At 42.3% G+C, this 12311-nt stretch overlaps 1 protein-coding gene across 1 annotated transcript; it reads left to right on the top strand.

Annotated features, from left to right (window-relative positions):
• Positions 1-5379: 5379 nt before the first annotated feature.
• LOC115383664 (complement C3-like) lies at positions 5380-12053 on the top strand. Its single transcript, XM_030085800.1, has 17 exons — positions 5380-5532; positions 5660-5755; positions 6032-6182; positions 6533-6618; positions 6853-6930; positions 7029-7184; positions 7279-7341; positions 7430-7511; positions 7591-7639; positions 9857-9947; positions 10478-10567; positions 10654-10756; positions 10833-10925; positions 11045-11137; positions 11231-11314; positions 11669-11813; positions 11912-12053. The coding sequence occupies exons 1-17, from the start codon at positions 5404-5406 to the stop codon at positions 12051-12053; spliced, it is 1731 nt and encodes a 576-aa protein (XP_029941660.1). The 5' UTR covers positions 5380-5403.
• Positions 12054-12311: the final 258 nt, after the last annotated feature.

Here is a 12311-nt window from a genome sequence, read left to right as displayed (position 1 = left end):
AGGGATATCATCATTACCCATCACAGAGGGAAGGATGGAAGGAAAGATGAAGCATTGAAAAAGCAAAACAAACCTCTGAGAACATTGGAAAAACTGATATCATTCCGAACACAGAGGAAAGGAAGGGAGGAGGGAAAGAGAAAAAGGAAAGGAAACGTTGAAAAACGAAAAATCCTCTGAAAGAATCAATTGATATCTCTCTTACAAACATGTTAATGAAATAAACATTTAAATGCATCAAACAAATGATGTAGAATCTGTCCTTGATAGATGTCGTTTACAAAAGGTCAATGAATTTCAATGTTTTACATTGTAAAAGTAGTCTGTGTTCAAGTTTCTTCTGTTCTGACTCATCTGTGGTGATGTACAATCTATTTGTAGACAGCCTTCTAGCCAAGAGTCCGCTGTGCCTCAGAGCAGATTCCTCCAGTTTCCTCTGTAGTATTTTCTTGTCTATAATGTCAAAGGCTTTCCGCAGGTCAGCATCAATACCAATGGGATATCTGTCATTTTCAGATGCCTTAGCAGTTTCTTCTGCCATCTGCGTTATGACATGAGTAGTTCTGTTTTCTCTGAATCCAAATTAATTTTCATTTATTATTTTAAAGGGACTGTATCATGCAAAATTCACTTTTTGTATGTTTTAACCCCTTTAGCTCAGACCGGCCTGCCGGCGGGCCGGTAAACTTCTCCGGATGCATTTATCAATTATCCAGACGCATTTTGCAAATTCCACAGACGCACTATGTACCGTTAGAAAGCTGATATTCTCATGAATCCACTGGTATAAACCACTTTCAGATGTGATTACCATAGCGGGTAATATAAACACATTTGTCCAACATACAGCAAATTAAGTAAACAGTGCAACTCACCTTTGGAGGCTCATAACTGATCACAGATGATCCATAATCCAGATAATCCAGCAAAAACTGCCACAGTCCAAATGTATGCATCCAGGCAAAGCTAGAAAGTATAGCCTTTTGTCCAAAACATGTCTTGAAATAAGCAAATAATCCAGAATTAGACGCGGCGCGTCTCTCCGCGTGCGCATCCGATAATAATCCATTTTTTTATCAGATAAAAACATCCAGACGTCTCTCCCTCGTGCTGAGGATATCCAATATGGCGACTGATCGGTTTCCGTTGCTTATTCATCATATTTCAACCAATGAAGTGACTCATCCCTGCCTCCGATGGCTAACCAGCCAACCGCTGCCGAAACTGATGGGCCCACGTCATCGGTCGTCATCACTCGTCGTCAATGAATTCTGAGCCAATCACGTCGGTAGAAATGTTTGACTGACAGGGCTGGTAGCCAATGAGCTTGCTGAATGGCTGGCTGGCCCGCGAGCGGGGTTTTGTGACTTCTCAGACATCTGCTGAGGGATGCACCTGCTGTCTATCCCTGCTCCTCTCAATCCGAGTGCCTTATCCCACACTGAAGCCTATCTGAAGTGATTTTTTGAGTACTTTATGAGTTTTTGGAGTGAAAATAATGTAAAAACGGGCCAAAAACCAACATATACCATTGTACAGAGGGCATCCAGAGGGTATACAGAGGATGTCCAAAATTGACCCCGCCGGGGCATAGCAGTACAAATACATGTGTGAAACACTCATTTCCTGTAGTACTGCTCTGACATTTTCACCTGAACTATGTAAGACCCCAGGCTTTAGTAAAATTGTGTTTTCAAGCTATTTCAGTGCTGCCACACTTATTTCCAGGTGTTTTATGAGGGAAAAAATTCAGGCGAGAATGAAATTCATCCTAATTCAGTGTGCTGCAACATAAATAAATCTGTGCCAGTAGCACCTAGAGTAATTCTGACTGCACTGGGTGAAAATACAGGTTGTCAGCTTTCAAATGAGACCCCAACCATGCATGTACTCCAAACAGTTCAAGAACAGCATTCAGTTTACTTTGGGTACGTCTTTAGTTGAACTTTTAGGCGAAAATGGCCCCGAGCTAAAAGGGTTTTAACCTTGTTATATAGTTATGTACTCACCAAAAACACCCCCAAAGCGTTTTTTTCCCTTAGTGCCTGTGCGTTTGAGCTTTCTTAGTGTTTATGCTGCTCAGAGAGGCAGCCCCTCCCGCACCCATGAAAATGCTCTGTTTCCCATGTTTACGTCACAGGGTGAAGATGGCTCCCCTGAGCCCCCCTCCCACAGGCCCTCGGCAATCAGCGTTGTTGCTTTTTGTATCTCCGATTACGGAAATAAACTTTGACCATCGTCTGAAAGCAACAGTCAAGCAAGAGCAAGAGTCTGAGGAGTCGTGCGCTTGGTGAGTTATGCCTTTTCTAGGGTTTGGACTAGCTAAAAAAGCATGATACAGCCCCTTTAAGCTTCCAGAGGAATGAATCTAATTGTTTCAAAAAGAATTTCTCCAGTGTTTTGGAAAACTGAGGAAGGAGGGGGGATGGTCGGTAATGAACATGTTCAGTCTTTGTGACTCGAACTCCTGTAGTGTGAGTCAAGTCTGTCCACTCCCTCATCATCAGCCTGGTATTCACTCCCTGATTGGCTGGACGACTCAACAAGGCGCTGCTGGAGCTGCTGTTAAACTCCTCCTCAGCGCTCAGTGTGTTCTGGAGACGGTGAAACAGGGAGAGGTGGGAGCTGCCGGTACAGAGTTCCGAGAGTTTTAAAAACATCAATTGAGCATCCTGGCACTTCGCCAAGTGAAAGAACCCAAAGAAAATTCAAATGCAGACGAGGGAATAGTAGCTGAAATAACCATTGTTTACCACACTGTGCAACACGCAGTGGTGGCTGTAGAAGAGAGGTGGCCGGGGGCAAAGGGGAATAAATTCTAAATAATAAACTAACAATGCGTTTGCTTCATTTTCTAGAAATAATCTGCCACAAAAGAGCAGATAAACAGTTTGGGGCGCTTTTTTATATGAAAGTGTAACTTTGTAACCCCCAGGACTCCCTTGAAAAAGGGGTTTTTAATCTCATTGGGACTTTCCTGGTTCAATAAAGGTAAAATAAATGAATACATTTTAGTAGTGATTCCACCAATTACTGAATAATTTAAATGAAGGACATGAAATTAAACCAACCAGCTGTTTGATGGCTGCAGCTTGAGGCTCCTTTTAGATTCCCCTTCACTATATGGTGTATAAACGTACTGTATTTAAGTTAACACTCACTGAAGACTGAAACTGAAGAACGATGAGGTGCCCAACCAAATAAATTCACCACCAGCTGCCACTGGCAACACTCCCCGTCACAGCAAAGCTTTGGAACGTTATAAGATGAGGGGCAGCTTTTTTTTTTCTTTAATGTTATTTTGGACTCGATGCATCAAGAATGCGTTGGTGTCCCACTTTGTCCCACACAAACAGTCTTATTCTCATCTGGGGAGTCAGGATCTGGCCAGTTTAATTTGAATCCTTCAAATAGCTCTTCCTGCCACTTATCAGCCTTCACAGTGCCGAGCGCACGTTCACTACTTCATCCTGCAGAGACTTCATTACCCATACTGCACTGAGCTTTATGAGAGAAGTAAGCATGCGCTGTTGACAGAGTGACTGTCTGACTCCATCCAGCTGCTCTGTAACTCACATAGAAAATCTTTTGCTGTGTATGGTGTCTGCTAACTGCTGAAGAGGTAAACCTGGGGGAAAAATGAGTTTGTAGCAGTGTTTTGAATGAGTGGTCGTATCAAGAGGCAAGTTTGTTTCGCAATGAGCCATGCCTGCACTTCATAATTTTTTTTTTCTTTAAAGATTGAGTTATGCAAAAGAGAGCACCGGCACATTCAGACAAGTCGGACTGCTTTAATCTGAGAGGATATCTGTAATTCTGTCATGAAAACACAACCACATCCTGACATATGACAGCAGCCTCCTATCAGATCTAATTATACAAGTCCGTTTCTCAGGAAATCGCTTCTTGCTCAACATGGTTACAAAAGTTTCATAACATGCACAAATATCCAGAGTTAAAAGTCCAAAAAAAAAAAAAAAAAAACCTGATGCAAATGACAACAAATACATGAAAAACCTCCAGAAAGTGATGGAAGCCAAAAAGCAGGTGTAAAAATGCAATAAAGACATGTAAAGTCAAATCCTCAGGTGTGTAAATCCACCAATATGAGAGATGATGTTAGACTGGACACCAGGAGGAAAACTGCTTCATTTGAATCCAGACAGAAAATAGCTTCCCATGTGAGTCTGTGACAACAAGAGTCTTTAGCATCTCCTGAAAAACATGCAGACAGGACGTGGGTGTGTGTGGAAGCTCCACCTCCAGCTCAAAAATCGCCATTTTTGAATGGGTTCCAATGAGACCCAGGCTCTTTTTGAAACCAACATCATCGCCCCCTGCTGGAATTTCCCCAGTATTGCCAAGAGTGTCCGGCTACAGACCTCCACTCTCAGCCGGCTAACAGCTGCTCCGCTGTAATGGAAGCCACCTCCAATGTGTGACGGAGTGATGTAAATCTATTCCTTTTTTTTCCCAGTATTACACGTCTGATTGGCTTTACCACCTCCAGCTCCTCCCCCTCCTCCTCTGTCATTTAAAGGGAAGGGATGTGGCTGTGCTTCATTCATCAGCTGGACTTCGATTACTCGACACTTACAGTGTACAGACGTTCTCGATCAGTTAGGCAGATGACTCTCTCTACCGTGAATTGCATTAGATCAAAACACTTTTATTTTTAGAATGCTGTGATAATGTCAGTTAGCTGTAGTGGTTTTTCTCTTAATTTGTTTTCAAATATCACGTTTCAAAACAGGTTTTGTTTTGATTATATTTTGCCCTTGTAACTGTAAGTGAACTGGGGACATATTAAGCTACAATGTTCTGCACGTTCTTGCATTGTTCATTTCATATTTATTACAAGGACTCATATATATGACGTGTTAGTATACTTTATAAAACTGTGGTACTTTAAAGGTGCATTAAGGAGTTTGCTAGTTTTATGCGAAACAACGGCCCCTGCAGGCCTTGGGCGTAACTGCAGCTTAGTGAAATAGTGAAATAGAATTAAAACCATTTCACTAAAACTAGAAGTAAAGTGCATTTACAGCAATTTGGTGCATTAACAACAACAAAAAAAAAATTCCGGGTCGACTACCAGTTTCTTCATCACCTGTGCTCGTGGAGGGTCCCAGACCTCATCGGTGTTGAGGGGATCCGAGACAGTCAGCTGATCAGACAGTGATGGTGACGCCACCCGTCGGAGGCGACCGGCGTGCCAGCGTGAACTGTCGTTCAGGCGGAAAGTGGCCGGTCCCAGCTGTGCTGTGACCTGCAGTGTGCAGACCTTCCCCTGTGCACCTCCATTACACAAACATACTGAAAACACATGTAATTCCAAATTAAATAAAATAAGACATTCTCTCCTCTTTAAGGCTGACAGCCTATGTTGCTAAGGTGTTCACCATGGCCTATAGTCTGGTGGCGGTGCAGGAAGAAGTGATCTGTGACGCCATCAAGTATTTAATCCTCAACACACAGCAGCCCGACGGCATGTTTCGAGAAGTTGGAATCGTGCTCCACGCAGAAATGACTGTGAGTGAAATTAATGTGAATTCTTCAGATTTTCCCTCTGAGATGAATAACAAAGCTGGAACAGATTAATCTTTTAAAGTCACTTTGATGTGAGCATGGTAATGTGACTGGGATTCTGTCTGCGTAGGGAGACGTAAAGGGAAGAGATACAGAAGCCTCCATGACGGCCTTCAAACTGATCGCCATGCAGGAATCACGGCTGCTTTGTGCTGCCACCGTCAACGTGAGGATGCCACCAGCATGCACTCTCTTCTCTTATATTTACTTTATTAACTTACTTCATCTATTTCCATTAAACTGTGTAAATTGTAGTTATTTATGCATTTTTAGATATGATGAAAACAGACACATAAAATCCCCCACCCCAAATATTTCATGATAAATCTCAGCTACGCTTCTCAGATGGACAAAGCGAGAGAAAGAGGTCAAACCTGCAACCCTGTTTACCCAAGCTTGTGTTTAATACCTCGTGTCTATACTGCTTTCTCCACCTTTCCAGGGTCTGTCAGGCAGTATAGACAAAGCAGTGAGTTACCTGGAGAGGCGCCTGGACAGCCTCACCAATCCTTACGCCATCGCCATGACTTCCTACGCGCTGGCCAACGAAGGCAAACTCAACCGGGAGGTCCTCCACAGATTTGTTTCCCCAGGTGTGTTCACAGTGGAATATACCAAGCAGATATTCACACACAACCAGCAAACATTTCTTTGTCATAGTATTCTATGTGTTCTCAATGATTTCTCAATGATGATTTCATGTCGGATAGAAATTCTTCAAGAATATCATTTAGTGCATGGATTAACACAGTAAGTGCTGCAGATGTATTAAAAATAATCAAATACAAAAGCATGAAACATCAGCGCACCACTTTAGACCTAAAATCATAGCTAAATTTGGTAAAACATTTTTAAAAACTGATACATGAACAGTGTGTATCAGTCTGCTGGATGAGGCGTCTTTCATGTCGAGCACAGTGTTTACAGTGTTTTTGTCTTTCAGAGTTGTCTCACTGGCCTGTACCTAAGGGACATCAATACACACTGGAGGCCACAGCGTACGCTCTCCTGGCTCTGGTCAAGACCCGGGTAAGCAAACCTGTAGGCTGAGAAGGCAGCGAGCCTGAGCTCAGAGTTTGATGGTGAATGGTTTTTGGGGATATTGGAGTTTTTGTCACGCTCAAGGGTGAAGAGTACCGGGAGAAAGTCCCAGAGAGCCAGGCAGAGCCGCGGTTCAAAATGAACGCTACACTCGTTCATTTGTTTTTTATACCAGTGGTTCCAAACCTGAGGAACCTGAATTTTACTCTTCTGTTCATGAAGGCTTTTGAAGATGCCAGGCCTGTAGTGAGATGGTTCACCCAGCAGCAGCTTGTGGGCGGAGGCTATGGATCAACCCAGGTACAACAAAACTTCCTCTACTCTTTGTCCTCAGTGGACTTTCTTTGTTTACTCATCGCCTTCGCCTCACATTTTCTTCCTCCTTGTTTTCTCTCCAGGCGACACTCGTGGTGTACCAGGCTCTATCAGAGCACTGGATCAATGCTGAAAAACCAGAGTACGACCTGAATGTGGACATTTTGATGCCGGGCAAGCCGAAGCCTTACAAGTTCAAGGTGAACAGAGGAAACCACCACCTCACAAGAACATTGAAGGTGGAACCACAGTCCTCCATTCACACTCAGAAAACACGCCTGTGATGCCGTCTAACCTGTCTGCATGTGTGTGCGCATCTAAAATTCTCAACAGAGTAATGGTATAAACCACAACGTGACAGTGAGAGCCACAGGATCAGGAGAAGCAACAGTAACAGTGAGACATCAGCTTTGTGTTTCCTCAATATAATTTCAAGCTTTTGTGAACGTTGTTAATATTTACATTATTCTTCCATCTGTTTCAGATGGTGTCCGTGTACTATGCTCTGCCTCAAGAAAAACAGAGTGACTGTCAGAGGTTCAACATGTCAGTGGAGCTCATCCCAGGTAACCTGCTGCTTTCCGTTTCTGCTATCCAGCCTGTGTTTATGATCTTTCTTGGTAATCCGATGCTTTCCTTTCTCAGAGAAAATGGATGTTGAGGAGAAGGTATTCCAGCTGAGAATAGAAGTCTTGTAAGTGATAGAGGTTTGTTTGTTTGTTTGTTTGTTTTATTGAGATCCCCATTAGCTACTGTTAAAACAGTTGCTATTCTTCCTGGGGTCTAAACTTCATCAGAAATATTTCTGCACCAACACTCAGCAACGCGTCAACAACAGGATGTACAGACAACATTCATACAGACAATACAATAACATAACTATCAACAAAGACGACATTAACAAAAACAAAACAATATCAAAACAGACGAAATAGCTCACCATTAAACAATCATAAATGACCAGTTCCATGTTATTCCTGAGTGAATAAAAATAGTCTCATTTGTTTACAAAAATAAGTTGTGTGCATCTGTGAAATCAAAAACTGCGGCAAACGATTCCAGGCCACCATTGCCCTATAGTGCACGGATCTTTGAATGTGACTGGATTGACAGACAGGTAACAGAAAACGTCCCTCAACTGTTTGACGGGTAGAATGCTGATGCACATCACTGAAAAAGGTCAGCTTATTATAGAGTATTGCTGGTGTTCTTGTAATTATAATATTTCTGATAAATTTTGTAAGAGAATAATTTATTCTACTTTTACTCTCAGCCACGCCAGCTGGTTATGCATGTCTTCAATGCTTGTCCTAAAAGAACAGTTCAGGACGAGCCGAGCTGCTTTATTTTGTGCAACCTGAAGTTTATTGATATTAGTTTCTGTAGTGGCTGACCAAATAACGGAACAATAATCTAAATGACACAAAACTATTGATTCAACCAAAATCTTTCTTATTCGGTGTGGTACACATTTTCTACAATTTCGAACTGCTGCCAAACTTCTGCCCATTTTATGTAATATCTGTTTTATTTGATGATTCCACGTAAGCAGGTGTGCTGATACATCGATTATTAGATTAATCGTGATGCGACACATAATGATTCGATTACGACTCATAAATATTTAAAATCGATTATTTTTCATAATAACTAGACGCCAGGAGCACGGACGCCACTTGCGGAACCAAAGTATTGTTCCTACGCACCACCCGGACATCTGTAGTGACGGACCGGTTAATATGGCGACAGCTAGCTCTTTAGCTACAGTAACAGAGTGTGAGATTCATTCTTCTGGATTAAAAGCTAGTGCTAAATGCCAACGCTGCTTTTGCTAAAGAGAAAATCATTCAAAGTTCTCGTCCACAACATATTCATCCAATAGATATTCGTCCATTTTACGCTACACTGGAACAAAAAGCACCGTGTAGCCTCATGTCGCCCCGGAAACAATGAGCCGTACTGCGCATGGCGCGGCGCCGTAAACAAAGCTTTCAGTTCAGAGGTAAACAAAACAACCAAAACATTTATCTCTGTAATATGCCTGAAAGAAGTCCAGAGGCGTTTGGCAGCGTGACGATGTTTATTCCAAGAGCAGGGATCAGAAACATGCGTTAGCATCGGCAGTCGAAAAAACACGCACACAACAACACTGCAGCTCCCGTAGCTCCCGCTGACGTCCCACTACCGCCTAGACATATAGACATAGATATCTAGATGTAGGTGTCTAGATATGCTGCACGCCAAGTAGTAAATTCAAATTGAACATATATCTGCATATATGACATATCTGCTATTGTTTGCACTTAAGGGAGGTAACTGTTGATCTTTTGTCAACAGGGGCAGCCTTTTGTTGTATTGGCTCTTTAGGCCACAGCTACAGGCACAGAGTTTATGCCATGGTTGCTGATGGACCACTTGACATCAATAAAAAATACTTTTTTTGAATTTGTTTGATTACTTTGATTTATGTATACCGAGAAACAGCTGTACATTGTTTCAAAGTATGAAACAATGTACAGCTAACATTAAAATCTGTTCGGATAGTAAAAGGCTACAGTCATACAATATTGCACGCCCCAGCTGCCGAACAGGACAAGGGGAAAAAAAAAAGATTTATGTATACCGAGAAACAGCTGTACATTGTTTCAAAGTATGAAGTGGGCACGAAGTGAGGGGGAAAAAAATGCACAAAAAATCATGATAATCGTTTTTATCATTAATATCGTGATAATCGTTGAATAATTGAATTGTAGCACCCTGAATCGTAATCGAATCGAATCGTGAGGTGCCTTAGATGGCACACCCCTAGTAAGTGAAGCTCACCTCTGGTCCTGCTTTTTTGAAATCGGTCTTTTGTTAAGTGAGCATGTTTGACTTTTTGTAGTTCCTCTCTTATTTTTAATTTAAACAGGCACAATGACAAAGAGCGCGATTCGACTTTGACAACCTTGGACATTGGATTATTGCCTGGCTTCACTGTGGATACAGATGACTTGAACCTGGTGAGAAATTTCAAAAACATCCACATTGAGTAAAGTTTAAAAGTTGGCGTATTGAATGCTACACTGTGCAACACTGTTGGGATATCTGTCAGTATCTGCTTCCCCCCCAGATTGCCTGTGGAATGGTCAAAAGTTTATAGTGAAGCCAAACACTGCAGACCCTCCACTCTCTCAGCCAGTTTCTCCAATCAAACTCCAGATTGTAATTGTTAGGTTTTTATAATCTCAGACCAACGCTTGGACCCCATTTGTGATCACGTCCCCAAAGAGGTCCTCTGCAGGGCTGCCTCACACTGCTTTAACACTATGTGGATTCACTCTGCAGCTTACATTCAGAGCAATCACAATTTGTATAGGTTTTTGAGCACTATTGGATGTAGGACATGTAATCTTATAGATGCAAGATAAAAACTGCAGAAATGTTTTCATTTCATGTGGTCTTAAAACTCCAACAAAAGATATTGTCTCTTTTTATCATCTTTCTTTAACAACCTCGCGGTAACAATGTGAGTGTGTGTGTGTGCACACAGTTGTCTCAGGGACGAGCCTACACCATTGCAAAATATGAGATGAACACCGTGCTGTCAGAAAGAGGCTCGCTCATCATCTATCTTGACAAGGTGCGGCCATCTTTGTCACCGTCCTCATCTCCCCTCCTCACCACGGTGTTGCTTTAATCACATCGGGTTCCCCCGTCGCTCCACAGGTTTCTCACATACAACCGGAGGAAATCAGTTTTAGGGTCAGACAGACACTCAAAGTGGGCGTCTTACAGCCGGCGGCTGTGTCTGTCTATGAATACTATAACGGTGAGTCTCCGGGTCACGAGTCGCCATGGTTCCGTAGTGCAAAGTTGTCCCTCATGAACTTTCTTTGTTGTAGCAGAAACAAAATGCGTGAAGTTGTACCATCCAGAGAGGAGAGCCGGACAGCCTCTGTGGTTCTGCAGAGGTGGTGAATGCACATGCGTCGCCGAAGGTGAATGAGATTCAGCAGTTTGGATGATGTGAGCTGAAGAGTAAAACATTGTCTCGCTGTCTTTCTTGACCTCAGAAGACCTGAACATTCACACGTCGTCTTCATGTTTTTGCTTCCAGGGAGCTGCAGTCTGCAGAAGAAGGGCAAAATCAGCAATGATGAGCGAAGCGCTAAGATTTGTGAGGCTACACTGACCAACAAAACAGAGTTTGGTAAGAAAAAAAAAAAAGTTTCTCTCCAATTATGAAAGTCTCTCTATGTGGGAAAGAACATCACAACAAATCCGTCTCTCACTTTTTACACAGCATACAAAGTACAACTGGAGGAGACAGTAGCTGATCTGTCCACAGACACTTACACTGTGAGGATACTGGATGTCATCAAAGAAGGTGAGTTTTTTTTTTTTTAAATATCTTTTTATTTACATTTTTAGCCTGTTAAAGGCCAAACAATCTTTATACCTCCGGTTTAATCCACAGATCTCTTTTACATGTGTAAGAGAGAGGATCTTAATAAAGCTCCTGTTAGTATGAGACATGAACTCGTTCATCCCGACATCTATTCACTGGTTGCTGCTTGCAGCTCATCACACAAGCCTTTGTTAAGTTAGTCAAGCTAAAAGCAGTTGACTTATGGTGATATAACTGCAGTTCCTCAAACGATTGACTGTAGTGCCAACAGGAAGGCATTACGTGTCTCTAAAATGGAATTAAAAGAAGTGGTCTGTGCTGTCATCATGGCAGGAAACACTGATGTTGGTCCTATGGGTAAACTGCGCTCGTTCCTCAGCCATCAGCACTGCAGAGGGGCTGTAGGTCTTCAAAAGGGTAAAACGTATCTCATCATGGGCTCGTCCCAAGACATCCGCAGACACGACCAAGGGCAGACGTACGTGCAGTCAGACTTTTCCACTACATGTTATCTATTCTCACATCAGTTCATCATGAGCTCCTGTGTATCTGGCTCGTTGTTTTTCCTCTCTTCAGGTTTTGGTACATGCTTGATGAGAAGACCTGGGTTGAGTACTGGCCCACAGCAGACGAGTGTCAAACAGATGAACACCGACCGTCCTGTTCGGGCTTAGAACACATGGTGGATCAGTTTCAAGTCTTTTCATGTCTGCAATGACGAAGTCCAAGGAACTGTAACCTTTATTTTTCATCCATCTAATGTGTTTTCTATTCAACATTGCATGGGAGAATAAAGTATATTGTCCTTAAAATTAGTTGTTTTCATTTAAATTCTCTTTGCCAGTTTGTGTAAACTTCATAAATTGTATTGACAGTATTGCCTCAAAAAGAAACCTCACTACATTGATCCCGACATGTGTGAAAGGTCTGCAGTTCATCGTTATTGTACCAAAAACAGTTGTTTGACACATTCATG

Source organism: Salarias fasciatus (assembly GCF_902148845.1).
Source record: "Salarias fasciatus chromosome 23 unlocalized genomic scaffold, fSalaFa1.1 super_scaffold_20, whole genome shotgun sequence".
Classification (NCBI taxonomy): Eukaryota; Metazoa; Chordata; class Actinopteri; order Blenniiformes; family Blenniidae; genus Salarias; species Salarias fasciatus.
This window is presented reverse-complemented; position numbering and strand designations above follow the sequence as displayed.